We start from the raw sequence: 20,305 nt of genomic DNA, 5'->3' as shown, positions 1-20,305 counted from the left end.
ATATGGCATAGGAGCCAGACAGAGGGAACAGAAGCACAGTTCTTGGAGCTTGAAATGATCCAGGTGTCTCTGGAGCCAGCTTCTGGATAGCACAGCATCCTGAATACTTCTTTAGGAAGACGTCTCTGGTGACTTAAACTGGGACTTCTCGTTTTCCCCAAGGCCCAGTTTCCTCAGCTCTTAAACAGGGAAGAAAGGCAACTTGCTGGAAACTCAGGAACTGTGTGTAATGAAGATCCTGCTGCAGAAAAGGAAGGGTCAGCTCGCTACCTGCACAGTCCAGGATGTGTGGTTTTAGGCTGAGAAAGTGAGGGGGCAGCAGGACGTGAGTCATCCCCACAGTCATCCCAGGAGGAGGTGGAGGGTAACAGCATCTGGCTTTGTATGGCTTCCCTAGCCTTTCATTCATTCGTCTGTTCAGTCAACAAATAGCCTGCTACGGATCTAGTGGATAAACAAGATTGACCAGCCTATGCCTTTATGGGGCACAAACTCCTTCTTGCATTGAGTTTCACACTGAGGACTGGCTGTGAATACAGCAGCCAAGGAGGCAAAGTCAATCTCTCCCCTCCCCCAACAGATCTGCCACTTCTGTACATGAACCACACACCTCGTCTTCCAGTACATCCTTATTTATCATTTGCTTTCTCTGCAGACCAGAGCACAGGAGACTGTGCCAGGCCACTCACTGCACAGTCCACTCCACCACTGCCGAGCCTCCTGCTCCCCAGCATTCCTCTTCCAAGGTCAGTGCCCCTCACTTGTCTGATCCCTTCAGCAAGAGAAAGCTCCCCAACAAGACCCCCACAGAGCTTACTGGGCACAAAAAGCTGAGTTTTCAGGGAGAGAGTAGGGCCTGGGGCTGCACCTCGGCTTTCCTGGTCCAGAAATTCAGGTGTTTGGGGCACTCAAAGAGAGGCTTCTGCTATTGGGAACTGCCTCATGGGAGACTGAGATTCTGAGCAGAACCCAGTTTCTTCATTTTCAGTGGGGAAGTCTATCTCCAATGATGGGACCCTCTTGCCCTCTGCCTAGAGCCTTCACTCCACCCTAGACCTGCTGAATGAGAATCTGCGTTCTAACAAGATCCCCATATGATTCATAAGCATGCTGCAGTTTGGGAAGCAATCACAAGAATGACTCTTGTTACCTGGTAAGTTTAGAAACAATATGTTAACACATTCCGTTTCAGTCAGATGTTCAAAAAACACGACTTTTTTCTATTTTAAGTCCTGTTTTTCTGAGCAACCGTTCCTACTGTTCTAGGTAAGGGATAGTTTAGCACATGGGACCTGGGGCCAGACTATTAGAAATTAGAGTCTTGTCTACCATTTACATGCTATGAGGTTGGGCAAATTGCTTAACTTCTCTGTGCCTCCCATTCCTCTGTAAAGTGGAAATAATAGGGTTGTTATGAGACTTAAATAAGTAAAATGCATAGCACTATCCCTGGCATTTGACAAGCATTTATTTGAATATTAATTGGGTTTGGGTATCCCCCAGTTTTGTTATTTTGTTTTTATTTATTTTTTTTTTTTTTTTTGAGATGGAGTCTTGCTCCATCATCCAGGCTGGAATGCAGTGGCACAATCTCAGCTCAATGCAACGTCTGCCTCCTGGGTTCAAGCAGTTCTGCCACCTCAGCCTCCTGAGTAGCTGAGACTACAGGCTCCTGCCATCATGCCCGGCTAATTTTTGTAATTTTAGTAGAGACAGGGTTTCACCATGTTGTCCAGGCTGGTCTCAAACTCCTGACCTCAAGTGATCCACTGCCTCGGCCTCCCAAGGTGTTCAGATTACAGGCGTGAGCCACCCTGCCCAACCCAAGTTGGTTGGGTTTTTTTTGTTGTTTTGTTTTGTTTTTTTGTCACAAGGCCTCACTCTGTTGCCCAGGCTGGATTACAGTGGTGCAATCTCAGCTCGCTGCAGCCTTGACCTCCCAGGTTCAGGTGATCCTCCTTCCTCAGCCTCCCCAATACCTGGTACTACAGTTGCATCCCACCACGAATGGCTAATTTTTGTATTTTTTGTAGAGACTGGGTTTCACCATGTTGCCCAGGCTGGTCTCGAACTCCAGGGCTCAAGCAATCCACCCACCTAGGCCTCCCAAAGTGCTGAGTTTGCAGCCATAACCCACTGCACCCGGCCTAATTTACCACCTTTACCATCTTTTAGGATGAAGTGCTTCTGTGGCTGGTCTCATCCATTTAGCACAGATTCTTGCCAGTTTTATTTTCCAAAAGTGATTTTCTTCCTGGGGGCAACTTACTGTTGCCCCAAAATATATCCATTTTAGGACTGTTCGTTTATTCAACCATTCAGCACCTACCACCTGCAGGGAATATGAAATTTTTAACTGTGACCTTGAATACTGCCTCTACCTTTTGTTTTGTTTTTTCACTCCTCCCTCTCCACCCATTTACCTCTCCCTTTTTAATGATGGTTATAAAATCAAATGTTAATGCTGATTTGTAAAAACTATATATATATGTATATATATATATATGTGTGTGTGTGTATGTATCTATATATATAGGACTCATTCTCCTGTTTCCAGATACCTTCAAAGGCATTGTTTCATTTTATCTTCACATCTGTGTGATGTAGGCAGAGCAAGTATTTTTTTTACTCTATCACACGGAAATGAGGGTCTGAGAGCCTGCAGTCGGGCAAGTAGCAAGTTTTAGAGTAGGGCCTGGAGTCCTGCAATGGGGGGCCCTGGCAGGCAATGCATGAGAGACTCCAAGTCTACTATACCTCCCACCACCCTGTGTTAACTCCCCATTTAAGCCAGAGGAGTGACTTACAGGTATGGGGATAGGGATGGGATATTCAGGCCAGAGAAGGGAGAGAAAGGGACAAGGGAGAGAGTACTTCATGCAGTGACTTCAATTGCAAATACCTTATTCCATTGTCCCCACTAGAATTCACATTTATCAGACTTGTATTCTGATTATTTCACAATATATGGGCACCGAAACAATCAGACTAATAGGGGAAATAGTTTAGGGCAAGAGGAGCTCAAGATTTTTAAAAATTATTATAAAAATAATACATGCTCGCTGGGTGCAGTGGCTCATGCCTGTAATCCCAGCACTTTGGGAGGCCGAGGCGAGTGGATCACCTGAGGTCAGCAATTCAAGACCAGTCTGGCCAACATGGAGAAGCCTCGTCTCTACTTAAAATACGAAAAATTAGCCAGACATGGTGGAGCATGCCTGTAATCTCAGCTACTCAGGGAGTCTGAGGCAGGAGAATTGCTTGAACTCGGGAGGCAGAGGTTGCATTGAGCCAAGACCACACCATTGCACTCTAGCCTGGGTAACAAGAGCGAAACTCACTATCAAAAAAAAAAAAATTAGCCGAGCATGCCTGTAATCCCAACTACTCAGGAAGCTGAGGCATGAAAATCTCTTGAACCTGGGAAATGGAAGTTGCAGTGAGCCGAGATCACATCATTGCACTCCAGCCTGGGAGACAAAATGAGACTCCGTCTAAAAAAAATAAATAAATAAAATAAAAAGCTCATGTAAAAATTATACCATAGAGAAGAATATCAAGTGAAAAGTGCTCCTCCTTAGAATCTCAACTTTCTAGTCTAACCCCCCGACATAACTACTTTTAATCATTACTTGTAATATACACACACATATAGGTATTTTTACTATAATATATAGTATATGCCTTTTTTCTTTTAATCAGATGAAATCATACCATGGGGTTTCGCAACTTGTTCTTGATACCTTTGCACGTCACTGCATATAGATCTTCTTGCATGCCTTCTTTTATTACCTGCAGTGGAGTAGACCATTATAAAGCATGTCCTTATGCAAGTGGACTCTCTGGGTCATGGGCTATGCAAATATTTTCATTTTATATGATATTGCCAAATGTCCACCCAGCACATAAGAGAAAATGCCAGTTTCAAGGCTGGGGATGTTTTTTGATCCCCTTCTGATTACACATGGCTGGTGGTGTCGTGGCCCATCCATATCTCCTTTACCAACATTAATCCCAGCTTTGGCATCTCTTTAACTCTCAGTAGAATGAAATCTTTGGACGCTGATCCTCAGCAGTGAGGCGTTTTCTTTGCCTTCTCTTTCCAACTCTGTAGTGGTCATTTATTAACAAGCCTGTCTCTCCCTTTCACTGGTCCTTTCCATTTAGACCCTGGCCTCTTTCCTTACTCCATCCTCCTCCCAACCTGCACTTTCTGGAACAGCCCCACAGGGCCCAGCTGGTGGGTGCCTCCTTCTCCAGGGGTGTGGGGTGTATGGTTGGTTTTGTGGCGAGGTCATCCTCATGGTCACCTCCTTGCTTGTTGATGTTCCCTGCCATTGGCATGGTGGTTGTTATGGGATCAGCGTGGGTAACCAAACCAAACCCTGAAGAGACACAGCTTTGCTGCTAGGAACTTTAAATCTGTAGTTACTTACTGTCTCGGCAAAGGCTGGCTCATAATAGCTCTTGTTGCCAGCGGCGCTGATGATGAAACCAGCCCTCGCCCTCACCTTTCAGTGGTTACCCACTTTCACTTCCCGTCTGTCTGCTTATGCCTGGGCCGAACCAGGGACCACTCAGTGCCTCACTAATGTTTACAGCCCTCTGGATGATTTCTAGCCACCAGCTCTGATGGGCCATATGATGAAGGAAGAAGAGAAGAAGCAGTAGCAAACGGGAAAAGGAATAATTGCTGGTGCTCTGGGTCCCAGCCCTGAGCTTTGAACACCCTTGGCCATTCCCAGAGAGTGCCTGGTCCATCCAGTTGCCTGACTTCCATGCTGCCTAACCACAAGAATAAAGACCAAGGCCAGGGGTACTGGGGCCAGGTGCAGGCTGGCAGGCCTGGCACACAATGGAGGAATAGGGGATGCAGCCTGTTGTGAAATCCAAGCTTAGCATCTCCATCTACCCCGTTCACCTCGTCTGCCTCTTTCTGTCTCATTTTCTCCTTTGTCCTCAGCGAATTCAGTACTTCCTTCTCACTGTCTCCTTCCCTTTTGCCTCCAAACATCTATGCCTTCCTTCTTGTTCCTACCCATCACTTCCACTGCCTGCTCCCTGAGATAGCAGTCTCTACCAGTCCACCTTCCTTCCCCTCCACCTGCTCTCCTCTACCCTGAAAGGTATTGCCCATTTCCGCACCCCTGCTGAAACTCTTATTGCCCCTTAGCTTCAGACGCCCCAGCCTCTTCTCAGCACTCTTTCTGAAACCTCTGCAATTAATAATGCTAATAGAGCACTTCCCTAGGACTGTCTTCTCCCCTGACACCTGTGTACACCCCACCTCTCTAGTTCCACAACAATTTCATTTTTCCTTATCCCCAGTATCTGTCCCTCCACATTTTTTTCAGGGGTTTCACCGAATCCATCCCTGCCCTAAATCACCACCTTCACATGCACTTTTCCACGAAGCCTCCATGTCCTGCCCCATAGCTCTCAATGCGGGCTGCATATCTCTTCTGTTAAATATAACATTTAAACCAAAATGTCTCAGCTTCTCACCTCCCACCCTGAGCAACCTCCCTCTCATGATTCCCCTGCTTCAATAACCAGAGCTGCACCTCTCTTACATACTCTGAAGCTTCAAGCCTGGTGTCCTTTGAATCCAACTTCCACACAGCATCAGTCTTTACATCCTCTGAGATTTCTCCCAAAGCAGTGCCTCTCCCAAATCAGAGCTCCCCACTCTGCCACCTTTTCCAGATTATTGATTCCTGGGTGGCCCAGTCCTGTATACTCTCCCCATGTGCCTTCATCATCACTCCCTTATGCAGACACCTCTCGGGGCCCTCTGTTTGTGGAATGGGGCCCAGCCATGCAGAGTTTGTCCAGTCCACACCCTCATGTCCTTCCCCACTGGGGAACCTCCCTCTCCCATGCTCATCCCAGGGCTGACTTCCCCCAGGCCGTGTGCACCTTACCTCTGTGCACCCCTTTATCATCTGTAGGAGAAGATCTCTTCTCTAAATTCAACTCAGAAATGCAGATGCCTGCCCTATGCATTGGGTCTGCCATTGTCCTCCCTCTTTGCCTGTATACTTGTTTTGTTTTCCCAGCAAAATCAGAAGCTCCTGGAGCACCTTTGCATTTCTTCATGCCCTGCTAAGATGGGGTTGGTAAATTCATAAACTCAGGGGCAAGGCCAGAATGCATATACAGCAGGTAGACAAGAAGGACGGTGTTGGCTGCACAAAACCCATCTATAGATTGAATGGACCCGTGAGCCGCACCAGTTTGAGATCCTTAGCCAGGTGCCTGGCCCTGTCAGTGAGTTCATGAATCCTTTGTGGTGGATGCCCCAGAGGCAGCAGTCAGTCCCCAGCATCTGGCAGACTGTTGGGGCGGGTGACCTGATTTCCCTGGCCTGGTGTAGAAGGAGCAGCCTGCCTCAGCAGGCCCAGAGGTGTCAGCTTCTCACTCCGTGGGCTGTGCTGCACCTGAAGTCAGGTGCTGCCACAAGGCTCTGGCTTCCTGTGAGATCTAACCAGCAGTCGCTTTTCTCACTCATATACTAAGGAAAGAGTGGGCCTGCCCTTCCTCCACTCATGACCCACTCAAAGCTGCCCAGACCAAGTTTACCTGGAGTTTGTGGGGGTGATTTTGGCTGGGCAGCACCTTTATGCTCTGAAGCATTTGGGAGATGGGGATAGGGGTGGAGACAGAAGGACAAGAGGAGGAAAGGCAGAGAGCAAGATGCAGGGGGAAACAACGCCCTGGAAACCGGAGCCCTATTTTCACTCCTGTGGCCTGCCTTCCACCCCTACCCCTCCCACTGCCCCAGGCTAAGTCCACGCAGCAGCCCTTGACACCTCTCAGGTGCTTCCCAGCCTCCAGTCTCACTCCACCCCACCCAAGCTACACAGGCGGCGAGACTCAGTTGCTGAACCGTAAGTTTCACAAAGCCTTTCCCCACTGCCACTGCCTGCAAGACAAACTCCAGACCGTTCTGTCTGGCTGGAGCTTTCCATGACAGGGCCCTTCACTGTCTGTCCAGCTTTATTTTCCTCTGTTTCACCACGGGAAAGATGTATTCTGCCCAGTCCGGTTTGTCACCACCACCTCCTGTGCACTGAGGCAAGTGGCCTCACGTGGCTACCTTAGAAAGTTAACTTCTTCAGGAATGTGAGCTGCTCCCAAGTCTATCCCCTCATTCTCCTCCTGGCAGCAAGCCTGGGGAATCGCATGGTTACCCTAATTCCACAGATGAGGAGAAAGGGGCCAGAAGAGTTCAGGTGCTTCTCAAGACCACAGCACAACAAACAGAAGAGCTAGTCTCAACGCAGGCCCTTTTTGCTCCACAGTTCAGGGTCTTCCCACGTAACTTTACTTAAAGGAAAATTGTAAGCTCCTGAGAATGTGGGCTAGGCTGTACTTTTTTTGTTTGTAAATGTGTACATGGGTGTCTTGGTTCATTCATTCCAGGGGTGGAAGTCCTCTGCTGTAACAGAGGACTATAGACCAGGCGGCCTGTAAGCAACATAAATTCATTTCTCACAGGGAGGCTGGGAAGTCCAAGATCAAAACGCCAGCAGAATCAATGTGTGATGAAGGCCCGCTTTCTGGTTCATAGACAGCTGGCTTCTCACTGTGTCCTCAAATGAAGGAAGAGGAGAGGAAGCTCTCTGGTGGTCTCTTTTATAAGGGCACTAATCCCATTCATGAGGTTTCCACCCTCATGACTGCATCACCTCCCAAAGGCCGCACCTCCAAATGTTATCACATTGGGAATTAGGTATCAACACGAATTTGAGGGAGACTTTTTTTTTACCTTTTTTTTTTTTTAGACGGTGTTTTACTCTTGTTGCCCAGGCTGGAGTGCAATGGCACGATCTCAGCTCACTGCAGCCTCCACCTCCCAGGTTCAAGCGATTCTCCTGCCTCAGCCCCCCCGAGTAGCTGGGATTACAGGTGCGTGCCACCACACCCGGCTAATTTTTTGTATTTTTAGTAGAGACAGGGGTTTCACCATGTTGTCCAGGCTGGTCTTGAACTCCTGACCTCAGGTGATCCGCCTGCCTCGGCCTCCCAAAGTGCTGGGATTACAGGAGTGAGCCACTGTGCCTGGCCACAAACATTTTATCTAGTGACATTTTATCTATTGCTCGTGGGTTACAACTACAATATGTAACAAAACAGAGCTAGGTAAATAATTAAGAGGAACAGTCATGCATTTTTTTTGGTTTTGTTTTGTTTCTTCTTCTTTTTTTTTTTTTTTTTTGAGACACTCTCGCTCTGTCACCCAGGCTGGAGTGTAGTGGCGCTGTCTCTGCTCACTACAACCTCCTCCTTCCAGGTTCAAGTGATTCTCCTGCCTCAGCCTCCCAAGCAGCTGGGACTGCAGGCATGTGCAACCATGCCCGGCTTATTTATTTATTTATTTTTTTGAGTTGGATCCTCGCTCTGTCACCCAAGCTGGAGTGCAATGGCGTGATCTCAGCTTACTGCAACTCCCGCCTCCTGGGTTCAAGCAATTCTCATGCCTCAGCCTCCCTAGTAGCTGTGATTACAGGCACTCGCCACCACCTTCAGCCTATTTTCTTAATTTCTTTCTTTTTTTTTTTTTTTTTTTTTTTGAGACAGAGTCTTGCTCTGTCACCCAGGCTGGAGTGCAGTGGTGTGATCTTGGCTCGCTGCAACCTCTGCCTCCTAGATTCAAGCGATTCTCCTGCGTCAGCCTCCTAAGTAGCTGGGACTATTAATTTCTTAAGTGGTGGCCAGGCGCGGTGGCTCATGCCTGTAATCCCAGCACTTTGGGAGGCTGAGGTGGGCGAATCACGAGGTCAGGAAATTGAGACCATCCTGGCCAACATGGTAAAACCCCATCTCTACTAAAAATACAAAAATCAGCTGGGCGTGGTGGTGCACCTCTGTAGTCCCAGCTACTCAGGAGAGTAGGACTCTCCAGCTGAGGCAGGAGAATCGCTTGAACCCGGGAGGCAGAGGCTGCAGCTAGCTGAGATCATGCCACTGCACTCCAGCCTGGGTGACAGAGTGAGACTCTGTGTCAAACAAACAAACAAAAAAATTTATTAAGTGGTGATGTTTCTATACAAAGTGAAGGGATAACCGAGTTCTGTAATTGAATTACATCACTGCTCCCTGCCCTTCTGCTCCACCGCAGTGTGCCCTGGCCTGCCTCTCCCTGCTGTGACTCCAGAGCCAGTGGTGACCCCCTGCCCAGGCAACAACAGGGAAGAGATGGGCACCTCTAGACCCCAAGATGCAACAGTTCCTTTTCTCCCATTCACACACTCTTTTTGGCCAGCATTTCCCTGGCCGGGCTCCCTCCAGCAGCTCAGTTGAAGAGCTAGCCACCTAAAAAAGATTTGCATTACAGTACAGTGTGACAAGAGCCATCAAAGAGCTGTGCACACAATATCACTGGGGTACCAGGCAGAGTCTGGGGAATCTTTGTGGGGTAGGGACGGGTGTGTTAAAGGAGTGAAGGAAAGATATAAGGCACCGAACAGGAAAGCTGCAAAGAGCAGGCCCTAGGAGCTTGAAGTCCATCATCATTGTCAGTAAGCCCCGCCTTGGCTTCTACTTCTTAATGAGGCCAGACTCTCTCAGTCTGCAGATCAGAGCAAACAGAAGCCCTCATTTGTTTATAGTTTAATCCTAACCCGATCCTAGCTTGGAAGCAAAGCTTCTCTCACTTTAGCAATGACAGCTTCTCCGTACACTTTAGGACCATGGCCTTCCGCCTACAAGTCCCCACAAGCACTTTTTAAAAAAAAAAATGAAATTAAAGAAAATATCAGAGTGCATCCAACAGAGTAAGTATTATTTCATGAAACTTTTGATTCAGTGATGTGTGTGTATGAGTCTGGGTGGTAATGCCAGCTGTATTTCTTACTGAGATTTTAAAAGTTAAACTTTAAACGTTTAAAGGAAAACATCCGTTCATCAAATATTAAGTATGATCAGAAACTGTATCTTGTTCTAGGGTAAAGAAAAGAGCAAGACTTGGCTCCTTCACTTAGGAAGCTGTGAATCTGGGGGCGAAAAGACAAACATACCACTAGGACAGGATGTGAAAACCACACTGACAAAGTGGCGTCAGAGTGCCTGGAGTTGGGAGGAGGAGCCACCACCTTCCAGGGACCCCAGTGCCCCTGGAGGAGGTGGTGTGTGGGCTGGTCCTGAAGCGGGCTGCAGGAGGAAGCGTGTTCTCGGAGGGGATGGGGGCGTGGATGGACAGCTGTAGGCTGGTGTGGGAATCCAGGGCAAGGGGCTGCTGGACAAGGCTTGGGCAGAGGTGACAGGAGGGACACAGGGGCAATGATGACAGGGAGGAAACGGTCAAAGCGGACCAGATATTGACTTTATCCTGTGGGAGATATATATGTGTGTGTGTATATATATACACACACACACATACACACATACACACACACACACACAGTGGCACGATCTCAGCTCACTGCAACCTCCGCCTTCCGAATTCAAGCGATTCTCCTGCCTCAGCCTCTCCCGAGTAGCTGGGATTACAGGCACCTGCCACCATACCTGGCTAATTTTTGTACTTTTAGTAGAGACAGGGTTTCACCATGTTGGCCAGGCAGGTCAGACATGTGGGATATTTTTTGTTGTTTCAAAAGGGGATAACAATGGGAGGCAGCGACTTGAGGGCCAAATGTTGCATTTGTCCTCGTTTCAAGGATTTTTCGGGTTTATCTGAACATTCATCCTGATTAAAACTTAGGATACGGTGAAGCAGTGGTCTGATAGGAATTCTCCATCTTTTCATTTTGTTCATGTTTCCTCCTTGCCCTCCAGCTAGACCCAGCGTTGGTATGTGGCCACCTTCCTTTCCCACAAAGCCTTTTTGCTTTCCTATTTCTTCTCATTATCCCCACTGTTCACCAACTCCAGCTGCAGAAGGGACCCAGAAGGGGAGAAGTGTTTTCTTCTAACACCTCTCCTCACCCCTGGGGGGGCTACAGGCAAGCTGGCTTTAGAAAGAGACAGCAGGGCTGAGAACTTGCTTTTCAGCTCAGCAAACAGGGAGTGGCTTAGAAAGTAGAGACAAAAGAGAAAAGCAAAAACAACCAAAGGAGCAAACGTTTTGTGCAAAAACATTTTTTAGTCGCAGATCCAGAATATAGAGTCTGCTTCCTCCTAGGTAATCTCTTGGAGCCCAGTAATTGAAAGGGGCGGCAAATATCCAATATCTAAATGTAGCTGTCTAAGGGCTAAAGTTAGGGACTGGAATTTACCAACCTCACCCCAGCCTCATTGTGGACATCTTCCTTCCATGATGTTCGTCTTGACTTGGAACTCTTATATTAAGAGTCATCCAGCAGCGTGATGGACGTCCTTCTGTGTCGTTCATTCCTATGCAGAAGCTGGTCTCCTTTGCTCTTAACACACCAAGCTCCTTTTAACCCTTTGCTCCAAGTGTCTTCTGCTCTCTGGAGTTCTCTGGCTGCTTTTCTATACCTACCTAAAATCCTATATCCTCCAGGAAAGCAGCCCACACAGAGTGCCCAGAATTCCTAAAATCTTTTTGGTCTTTAAATCTTTTTGTTTTGTTTTGTTTTTGAGACAGAGTCTTGCACTGTTACCAGGGCTGGAGTGCAGTGGTGCGATCTTGGCTCACTGCAACTTCCGCCACCTGGGTTCAAGAGATTCTCCTGCCTCAGCCTCCCGAGTAGCTGGGATTACAGGCACCCACCATCATGCCCAGCTCATTTTTTGTATTTTTAGTAGAAACAGCGGTTCACCATGTTGGCCAGACTGGTCTTGAACTCCTGACCTTGTGATCCACCCACCTCGGCCTCCCAAAATGCTGGAATTACAGGCGTGAGCCACTATGCCCGGCCTGGTCTTTAAATCTTTATAAATGATAAAGGAATTATTCATTCCCTTATGTATAACCTCAGGATGTTAAATGTTTGTCCCTGAGATGTTAAGTGTTGTAAATTCTTGGAACTCAGAGACACTAAATCATCCTTCTGTGCCTGGCTCAGAGCTGAGGATATAATAGGATTTCAGAATTGAGATCTAATATAAATCTGGTGCAAAACCTGAGTTCAAGTCCCTGGGAGCTTGGGAGCTTCCTTTGCCTCCTTCCTAAAGGGCAATTCCCCTTTTGTAAAACTAGACTAGTCATCGTACCTACCATTTAGGGATGCTGCAAGGGTTAAACTAGAAAATGTTTAACATGTTACTGGGATTAATTATTTTTACTACAAAATGGTAAGATAGAAGTCAAAGGGTACATTTTATTTGCTTGTTTCTGCTTGTGTTCAACTTTAGCGTTTTCCCTGTCCTTGTGAGTTTTATTTGTATTTATTTTTGAGATGTGAAATATTAAAATGATTTTAAAAGTCAGGTCAGAACAAAAAGAGGACCGGGTGTGGTAGTTCACACCTGTAATCCCAGCACTTTGGGAGATGGAGGCAGGAGGACAGCTTGAGCCCAGGAGTTCAAGACCAGCTGGGCAACATAAGGAACCCACATCTCTGCTAAAAATAAAATAAAATAAACAAAAAGAGATATTCCTAGGAGTCTCATTCCCCCTCATTCCCTTTATTTCCATCCTGTTCCTACCATGCCCTGCAGGTAACTAATCTCATCCATCTCTGTTTTTTTCTTTTTCTGTTTCTTTTTCCTTGAACAAATAGGTAAATGTGGCCGGGCGTGGTGGCTCACGCCTGTAATCCCAGCACTTTGGGAGGCCGAGGCAGGTGGATCACGAGGTCAGGAGATCAAGACCATCCTGGCTAACACAGTGAAACCCCATCTCCACTAAAAATACAAAAAATTAGCCGGGCGTGGTGGCGGGCACCTATAGTCCCAGCTACTCGGGAGGCTGAGTCAGGAGAATGGCGTGAACCCGGGAGGCAGAGCTTGAAGGGAGCTGAGATCACACCACGGCACTCCAGCCTGGGTAACAGAGCGAGACTCTGTCTCAAAAAAAAAAAAAAAAAAAAAAGGTAAATGTTCTGTTTCCTCCTCTCAAAGGTATACTTGAGACAATGTCCTTTCGAGACCAGTTTTTCAGGACTCTGGCCATCTTTTGCACATGTTGGTTGGGAGGTTGGGAGGTGCTAGGCGGGCAGGAGCTCTGTGACAGTGGCCTTAGTTGTGTCCTAATCCTCCCCTCATTCTTCACATGACTAGCTGTATCATAAATACTTACCCCAGGTCCCAAAGGTGTCTCTATGATTGGTAATGGGGCCACAACCCAGTTCCTGCTACCCAGGAGACTGAGGTTCAGGTTTCCTGCCCTAGTGAAGCATCCCCGCCAAGCTCAGCATGGCCTGCTGATTCTCCTGGAGATGGAGGTAATGCAGGTACAAGCTTGGATTTCTGAAGAACCACTCTTGGTGCTTGCAGAGCCACCACAAGTACCGGCCACACTCCTGCAACCTTCACACCTTATGAGAAAACAGCACTTTATGCTTCTAATCTGTATATATATATATATTTTTAATGAGATCTGAAGAATCAAGGCCAAAAGACGCCTGGGTGTTTCTCTGTAGGACCTCATTTTAAGGAGGGAAAAACCTGAGTAAATTAAAGTTTGCAGCCCTAGGGCGGTGGCCCAAGGCAGTGGAGGCCCACCGCTGGAGGTATTCATTGGAAAAAGCAGTGGGAGTGGAGAATTCTGTCTCGGAGTAAGCTGTCCACAAGTCTGCTCGGAGGCTGTGACTCACTCTGAGGAAAAGGAGTGCCCTGTATTCTGGAGGAGGCTGCTTTCTCCAAACAGGAGATCTGTGGCCAAGGAAGGAAATGAAGCAATCCAAGACTGATCAGCAGCCATGGGGCAGGCAGAGCTAGACGTCCACACCACCCCCAACTCTTTCTGCTTTATATTTGCCCTGTGCCCCCAAGGAACAAACAGCACTAAAGAACTGGATTCTGGTGAGAAGGGAATCAGGCCCTATCTTGGGCCCTCTCTGGACCTTCGTTTGCCCGTCTCGAAGGTTAAGGGGTAAACTGGACAGGGAGGAAACTGGCAGCCAACTCATGTCCCAACTCAGCCTGTGGCTGCATTTTATCTTACTCACAGTTAGAAAAACAATTCCATTTAGGTGCCTTTGCACAAGGCTCTTTTCTCCAGTTCGGCATAGCCACTACCATTTCCTGCCATCTTACCCTAAGTCAGCTTCACAAACTCAGGCTCCCTGCCTGCCCTTTGAAGTTATTTGAAATGACAACTCTAGCACTAGCAGCAACCAAGTCCCTTCCAGCTCTGGGGTCCCTCCCGAGGATTCTATGCCTCAGAGAAACAGTGAGTAGAAGCAGGGTGAGCAGGCTGCCCTGGGATGAGAAGGAGATGATCCTTAGTCTCGGGATGCTACAGAGGGTGAGTGTGGCAGCATGCCAGGGCTAAGCATCTGCCAGGCAACACCATCACGGCTTAGGGAGAACTCAAAAACAGCCTTTTTTTTACAGCCTCCTGGTGCATCCTGTTTCTCTGGTGCTGCTGCCACCAGCAAGTGGGCACCATGCCCACCCTGCAGTGGGCAGTGAGGGGGCTAGGTGCCCATCTGTCCTGTCTCCTAAGCAGGTGCTGGGAAGATGGCGCCTGAGCTCAGGCTGCCCTCTGCTGGGTGAGCACGGAAGCTGCTGTGGGGTCAGACTACAGAAAATCCCACGGGAAGGAGGCACCCTCTCTCAGATTCTCCACATTCGTGAGGTGGGAATGGCTTGATTGTGGGCTGCTGCATCCCTGCCACCTTCCAAAGAAGACTCAGTCTCTAGGAAGGTAGTCTCAGGTCCTGTAAGTCTGCATTTAAACAAAATCCCTTTCTTTCTTTTTTTTTTTTTTTTTGAGGCAGAATCTCACTCTGTTGCCCAGGCTGGAGTGTAGTGGTGCAATTTCAGCTCACTGCAACCTCCGCCTCCTGGGTTCAAGTGATTCTCCTGCCTCAGCCTCCCGAGTAGCTGGGACTACAGGCACCAGCCACCATGCCCAGCTAATTTTTGTGTTTTTCCTAGAGACAGGGTTTTACCATGTTGGCCAGGCTGGTTTTGAACTCCTGACCTCAGGCGATCTGCCAATATCAGCCTCCCAAAGTGCTGGGATTATAGGCATGAGCCACCGTGCCTGGCCCCAAAATCCCTTTTCTGACATAGGGCCTAGCACAACGATGTGCTCAGTAAATATATATTGAATAAATAACTAGGCCAGCGGTTACCTACGGTAGAAACTGCTTCTGTCTTGTTTGGGAGGGCAACTTTATTGTTTTTCTTCCTCAACTTCCTCTAACAGGCGCTAACCCCTGATGTCTACTCGGGGTCCTGCCTGGCTCTCCCAATTCCAAGCTGGTGCTCTGGCCTGGGCATCTTCCTCCGGGCTCCCCAGGGCATGGCTTCTCCTAGTTCCTCACACCCAACCCAGGTTCCTGCTGAGATAAGCACAAATCCCCCTCTTCTCTCATCATTTCCTTCTGCCTTCCATTTGAACACCTGGATTCTCGTTCCACCTTGAGCTCACCGGACTTAGAGATAGTCTCTCCTTCCTGAGGCAGCCACAGGGTGTTTCTAGCCCACTTCACTATTAACTGTTGTTACTTGACACGTGGACACGTGTCCATGGGGTGGAGTGGGCAGCAGGAAGGGCTGGGAACTTCTGGTTTCTAGGAGGGAACTCTGGGGCCCCCCTAGGGTTGTCCTGGGATAGGACCAGGCCCAGTTTGGGGCTGGGGTAGGGCTGTGTGGGACTGAGCTGAATGCCCCATCAAAGATGAACTTTTCTTCAAGCATATTTCAGGTGTTCTCACTTAGCTCTACACAATGATCTCACCAGATGTGGCGGGGGGGAAATGGGGCTCCCTTGGGTTTTTCCTATTATACCTATTTCTCTTCCAATTTATATTTCCTAATCAACAATAGAGATCTGTTTTTGATTAGCTAGATGAGATACATAGGAAAAATGCGGCCGGGCACTGTGGCTCACACCTGTAATCCCAGCACTTTGGGAGGCCGAGGCAGGTGGATCACAAGGTCAAGAGTTCAAGACCAGCCTGGCCAACATGGTGAAACCCCCATCCCTACTAAAAATACAAAAATGAGCCAGGCATGGTGATGTATGCCTGTAATCCCAGCTACTTGGGAGGCTCAGACAGGAGAATTGCTTGAACCCAGGAGGCAGAGGTTGCGGTGAGCCAAGATTGCACCAGTGCACTCCAGCCTGGGTGACACAGCAAGACTCCATCTCAAAAAAAAAAAAAAAAAAAAAGGAAAAATTCAAAGGGCTATAGAGTCAGTAAAAAGTTATAGTCGCTCCCACCCATTCCCCCATTTCCCTTGCAGAGACAGTCTGCTGCCATTTTCTTGTGGATCCTTCTAGAAACAATATCATGAACATAGTTATATGTATATAGGCATGCATTCAGTCAGTATTTGAACACCTGCTCTGATTCAGGTACTGTTCTTCTATAAAACATATAAAAATCCTTGTTCTAGAGAACCTACATTCTAACAGGAGGCAAGGAGTCAGAGAATAAATGAGGTAAATCAAATATATGACATGTTAGATGTTGATACATGCAATGGAAAAAACTTACACAGGGTAGGTGAGTTGGGGTGTGGTCCCAAGTGCCTTTCCCCTGGGCTGCGTCTCCTCACCCTGAGAAACCTGGGGCCACACGGCTGGTGCAGCTCTCAATTCTGGTTTCTCACACTCAGGAACCCCACCCTGCCCTGGTGAGTCAGCCCTTCACTTGGCTTCCTGATGTTGAAGGGCAGGCCTCCCTTACTGCCTCAAGGCTGTTCATCATCTTCAGCTTATATCCTGGGTCAACGTTGATGACTACTTTGCTGGCTTTAATTAAGTGGTCTATGGGCCAGGAGAATAAGGATCAACATCATCTGGGGACTTGTGTCAGAAATGCAAATTCTCAGGCCCCACCCCAATACTACTGGATCAGAAACTCTAGGTTGGGGTCCAGCAATCTGCATGGTTTTTGTTTTAGTTGTTGTTATTGTTTTAGAGACAGGGTCTTGCTATGCCGCCCAGGCTGGAGTACAGTGGCTATTCACAGGCACAATCAGAGCGTGCTGTAGCCTCAAACTCCGGGGCTCAAAAGATCCTTCTGCCTCAGCCTCCCAAGTAGCTAGGACTACAGGCGCACCCTACTGCACCCAGCTGAGCAATCTGTGTTTTAAAAAGCCTTCCAGGTAGCTCTGATGCATGATAAAGCTTTTATGAACCTCTGCTCTGCGGAAATGCTTTACCATCTCACATGCCTACCAGCTGTGGTCATAAGCACACATTTTATATAATTGTACCAAGTTTTGAAAAATCTTTTCCAAGTTAAATCCTAGACAAGTGTACAAATTATATGTTAAGAAGTAACAGATAAATCTTACAGCCCAATTATTTGAAAGTAAGAATCAAGTCATTTGAGTCTGGGCCTCCGAAATTTAACATGTAAGAATATTCATAGAAAATTGACTTAGTCCTAAATTCTTATCCCTAAATCCTGTTTTATTTTATTTTTTATTTTTTTTAAATTTTTTTTTTTGGTTTTTTCTTTTTTGAGTCAGAGTCTTGCTCTGTCGCCCAGGCTGGAGTGCAATGGCACAATCTCAGCTCACTGCAACCTCTGCCTCCCGGGTTCAAGCAATTCTCCTCGCACCTCAGCCTTTTGAGTAGCTGGGATTACAGGCGCCCGCCACCATGCCCGGCTAATTTTTGCATTTTTAGTAGAGATAGGGTTTCACCATATTGGCCAGGCTGGTCTCGAACTCCTGACCTCATGATCTGCCCACCTAGGCCTCCCCAAGTGCTAGGATTACAGGTGTGAACCACTGCACCCAGCCCCAAATCCTGTTATTTAAAAGATGACAAAATTTGAGGCTAGGCGACATATCAAGACCCCATCTCTACAAAATTTTTTTAAGAAATAGCCAGTTGGCTGGGCGCGGTGCCTCACCCTGTAATCCCAGTACTTTGGGAGGCCAAGGTGGGTGGATTACGAGGTCAGGAGTTCAAGACCAGCCTGACCAATATACTAAAAATACAAAAATTAGCTGGGCATGGTGACACCCACCTGTAGTCCCAACTGCTTGGGAGGTTGAGGCAGGAGAATCACTTGAACCCAGAAAGTGGAGGTTGCAGTGAGCCGAGGTCATGCCACTGCACTCCAGCCTGCATGACAGAGCGAGACTCCATCTCAAAAAAAAAAAAAAAAAAAAAAGAAAAGAAAAGAAAAAAGAAATAGTAAGGCATGGTGGTGCATGCCTATAGTCCCAGCTACTCAGAAAGCTGAGGCAGGAAAATCACTTGAGCCCAGAGGTTCAAGCCTTCAGTGAGCTACGATTGACACTGCATTCCATCCTGGGCAACAAAGAGAGTCTCTGTCTCTACTGAAAAAAAAAAAAAGAAAAAATTTGGAAATAAATGAAATTAAAAGTGCACAAAATATAAGTTATTAAAATACTGCTAAATAGCAATAGATAATGTATCTTCCTCTTTACACTTTGCAGAAGAAACGGTGAATGGTACTTATTAGGCAATGTGTAAAGCACTTGACATGTGTAATCTTATCACATCAGCACAAATGACACACGATCCAAAGAACATTTTTGGCTCCAACTTACAGATGAGTAAGCAGGCTCAGGGAGGATCTTTCCTGAGAGGCATTTAGCAGCAGAAAGGGCCAGGAATTGGGTTCTGTAATGTCAGTCTGTGCTCATTTTACTGGAAGCCACATGTGTAGATACTGGTATTATCTGAGCCTAATCCCTGGAATCTCTATGGTCAATTGGAGAGAGGCTTAGGGAGATCAGGGGATAGATAGGTCTTGGCCAGAGTCCACCTCACAGTGGGTCAGGTAGGATCCCAGGCACGCTGTGTGGCTATTTTGCCAGCCTTGCTGTCCTTACCTGAGGAATGTGGTCTGTCATGGTGGGAATGCCCAGTTAGAATCCTTGAAAGGGCCACCTACAACCAAGATAATAACCTAAAAACAATTCTGTGGAGGAAGACGCGGTCGTAGGTGCTGAGGATTTCTGGTCCACACGCTCCTGCTCCTGACTTACCGCTGTTCACTCTCGCCGAGGAACAAGTCATTCAGGAAGCCGCGCGGCAGCCATGGCTTTTAAGGATACCGGAAAAACACCTGTGGAGCCAGAGGTGGCAATTCACCGAATTCGAATCACCCTAACAAGCCTCAACGTAAAATCCCTGGAAAAGGTGTGTGCTGATTTGATCAGAGGCGCAAAGGAAAAGAATCTCAAAGTGAAAGGACCAGTTCAAATGCCTACCAAGACTTTGAGAATCACTACAAGAAAAACTCCTTGTGGTGAAGATTCTAAGACGTGGGATCATCTCCAGATGAGAACTCACAGGCGACTCATTGGCTTGCACAGTCCTTCCGAGATTGTTAAGCAGATTACTTCCATCAGTATTGAGCCAGAAGTTGAGGTGGAAGTCACCATTGCAGATGCTTAAGTCAACTATTTTAATAAATTGATTACCAGTTGTTAAAAAAAAAAAACAATTCTGTGCCTGAGGACATTGCAGAAATTAGTTCCATAAAGATTTGAAAGATGCAGGGCTACTGATTTCCATAACACCACTATTACCTCACCTATTTGGTCAGTGCAAGAGGCAAATGTTGGTGGAGAATGAAGGTGGATTAACACAAACATATTCATGGGTTTGCTTGTCCCGCCCACAGCACTTCCTCCAGCACCATATATTCATAGATTTACAAATGCTTATTCAATTGCAATGATGTCTTACACACAAATTATTTGTCCATGGGCATGTTTTCATGATAAAAGATGTTAAGCTATGGGCCATGGCTATGGAGTTCCTGCTTACTACATGCCACATCTCCTAGCAGCAGGCAGCTTCACAGAAGGTAGTGGAAAGACCTGCCGCAGCCTTAATTATGGTGGCAGTGTGGGCTCCACATCTATGACTTTACAACGTGTAGTGAACCTTTGGATACCTCTCAGAATTTCCCATCAGGACCTAAGCAGTCATTCCATGAGCTGCTAGAGTATGGACTGCTAATGATTCACAGGTGAAACCTCTTCCAAGAATGTCCTTGGCCCACAGGAACAGTCTTACCCAAGGTCATGCACCCTTCCCAGTGTAGGGACACACAGCCTGTTCTAAGGATATGTAATACTTCTGTCCATAATAGCAAGTGATGTTGCCATTGGAAAAATGCTACAATAAGAAGAGCATTAGTGGGATGAGAGCACATCCAGGACCCACTGGGCTCCCTGAGCCCAGCCATGTGGTGTGGGTGAAGCAGTACAGGCGGGGAAAAGACCACTGCACTGAGGAAAAGAGCTGGCAGAGGCCAGCGTGCTTAAGAACAGTGTC

General features: G+C 47.4%; 1 protein-coding gene and 1 long non-coding RNA gene across 2 annotated transcripts; one reads left to right on the top strand and one right to left on the bottom strand.

Annotated features, from left to right (window-relative positions):
• Nucleotides 1–1,451: 1,451 nt before the first annotated feature.
• On the bottom strand, nucleotides 1,452–16,661 carry LOC134737783 (uncharacterized). Its single transcript, XR_010123036.1, has 3 exons — nucleotides 16,527–16,661; nucleotides 3,715–3,792; nucleotides 1,452–2,332 (listed from the first exon to the last, which is right to left on the bottom strand). It is a non-coding gene; the product is annotated as an uncharacterized LOC134737783 (long non-coding RNA).
• Nucleotides 16,662–18,625: 1,964 nt separating this feature from the next.
• On the top strand, nucleotides 18,626–19,457 carry LOC129030473 (small ribosomal subunit protein uS10-like). The gene has a single exon (XM_054475801.2). The coding sequence runs from the start codon at nucleotides 19,058–19,060 to the stop codon at nucleotides 19,415–19,417; it is 360 nt and encodes a 119-aa protein (XP_054331776.1). The 5' UTR covers nucleotides 18,626–19,057; the 3' UTR covers nucleotides 19,418–19,457.
• Nucleotides 19,458–20,305: the final 848 nt, after the last annotated feature.

Source organism: Pongo pygmaeus, chromosome 12, assembly GCF_028885625.2.
Source record: "Pongo pygmaeus isolate AG05252 chromosome 12, NHGRI_mPonPyg2-v2.0_pri, whole genome shotgun sequence".
NCBI lineage: Eukaryota > Metazoa > Chordata > Mammalia > Primates > Hominidae > Pongo > Pongo pygmaeus.
This window is presented reverse-complemented; position numbering and strand designations above follow the sequence as displayed.

Coding starts and splice junctions, on each gene's coding strand:
- LOC129030473 (XM_054475801.2), top strand. CDS start 19,058: ATGGCTTTTAAGGATACCGGAAAAACACCTGTGGAGCCAGAGGTGGCA.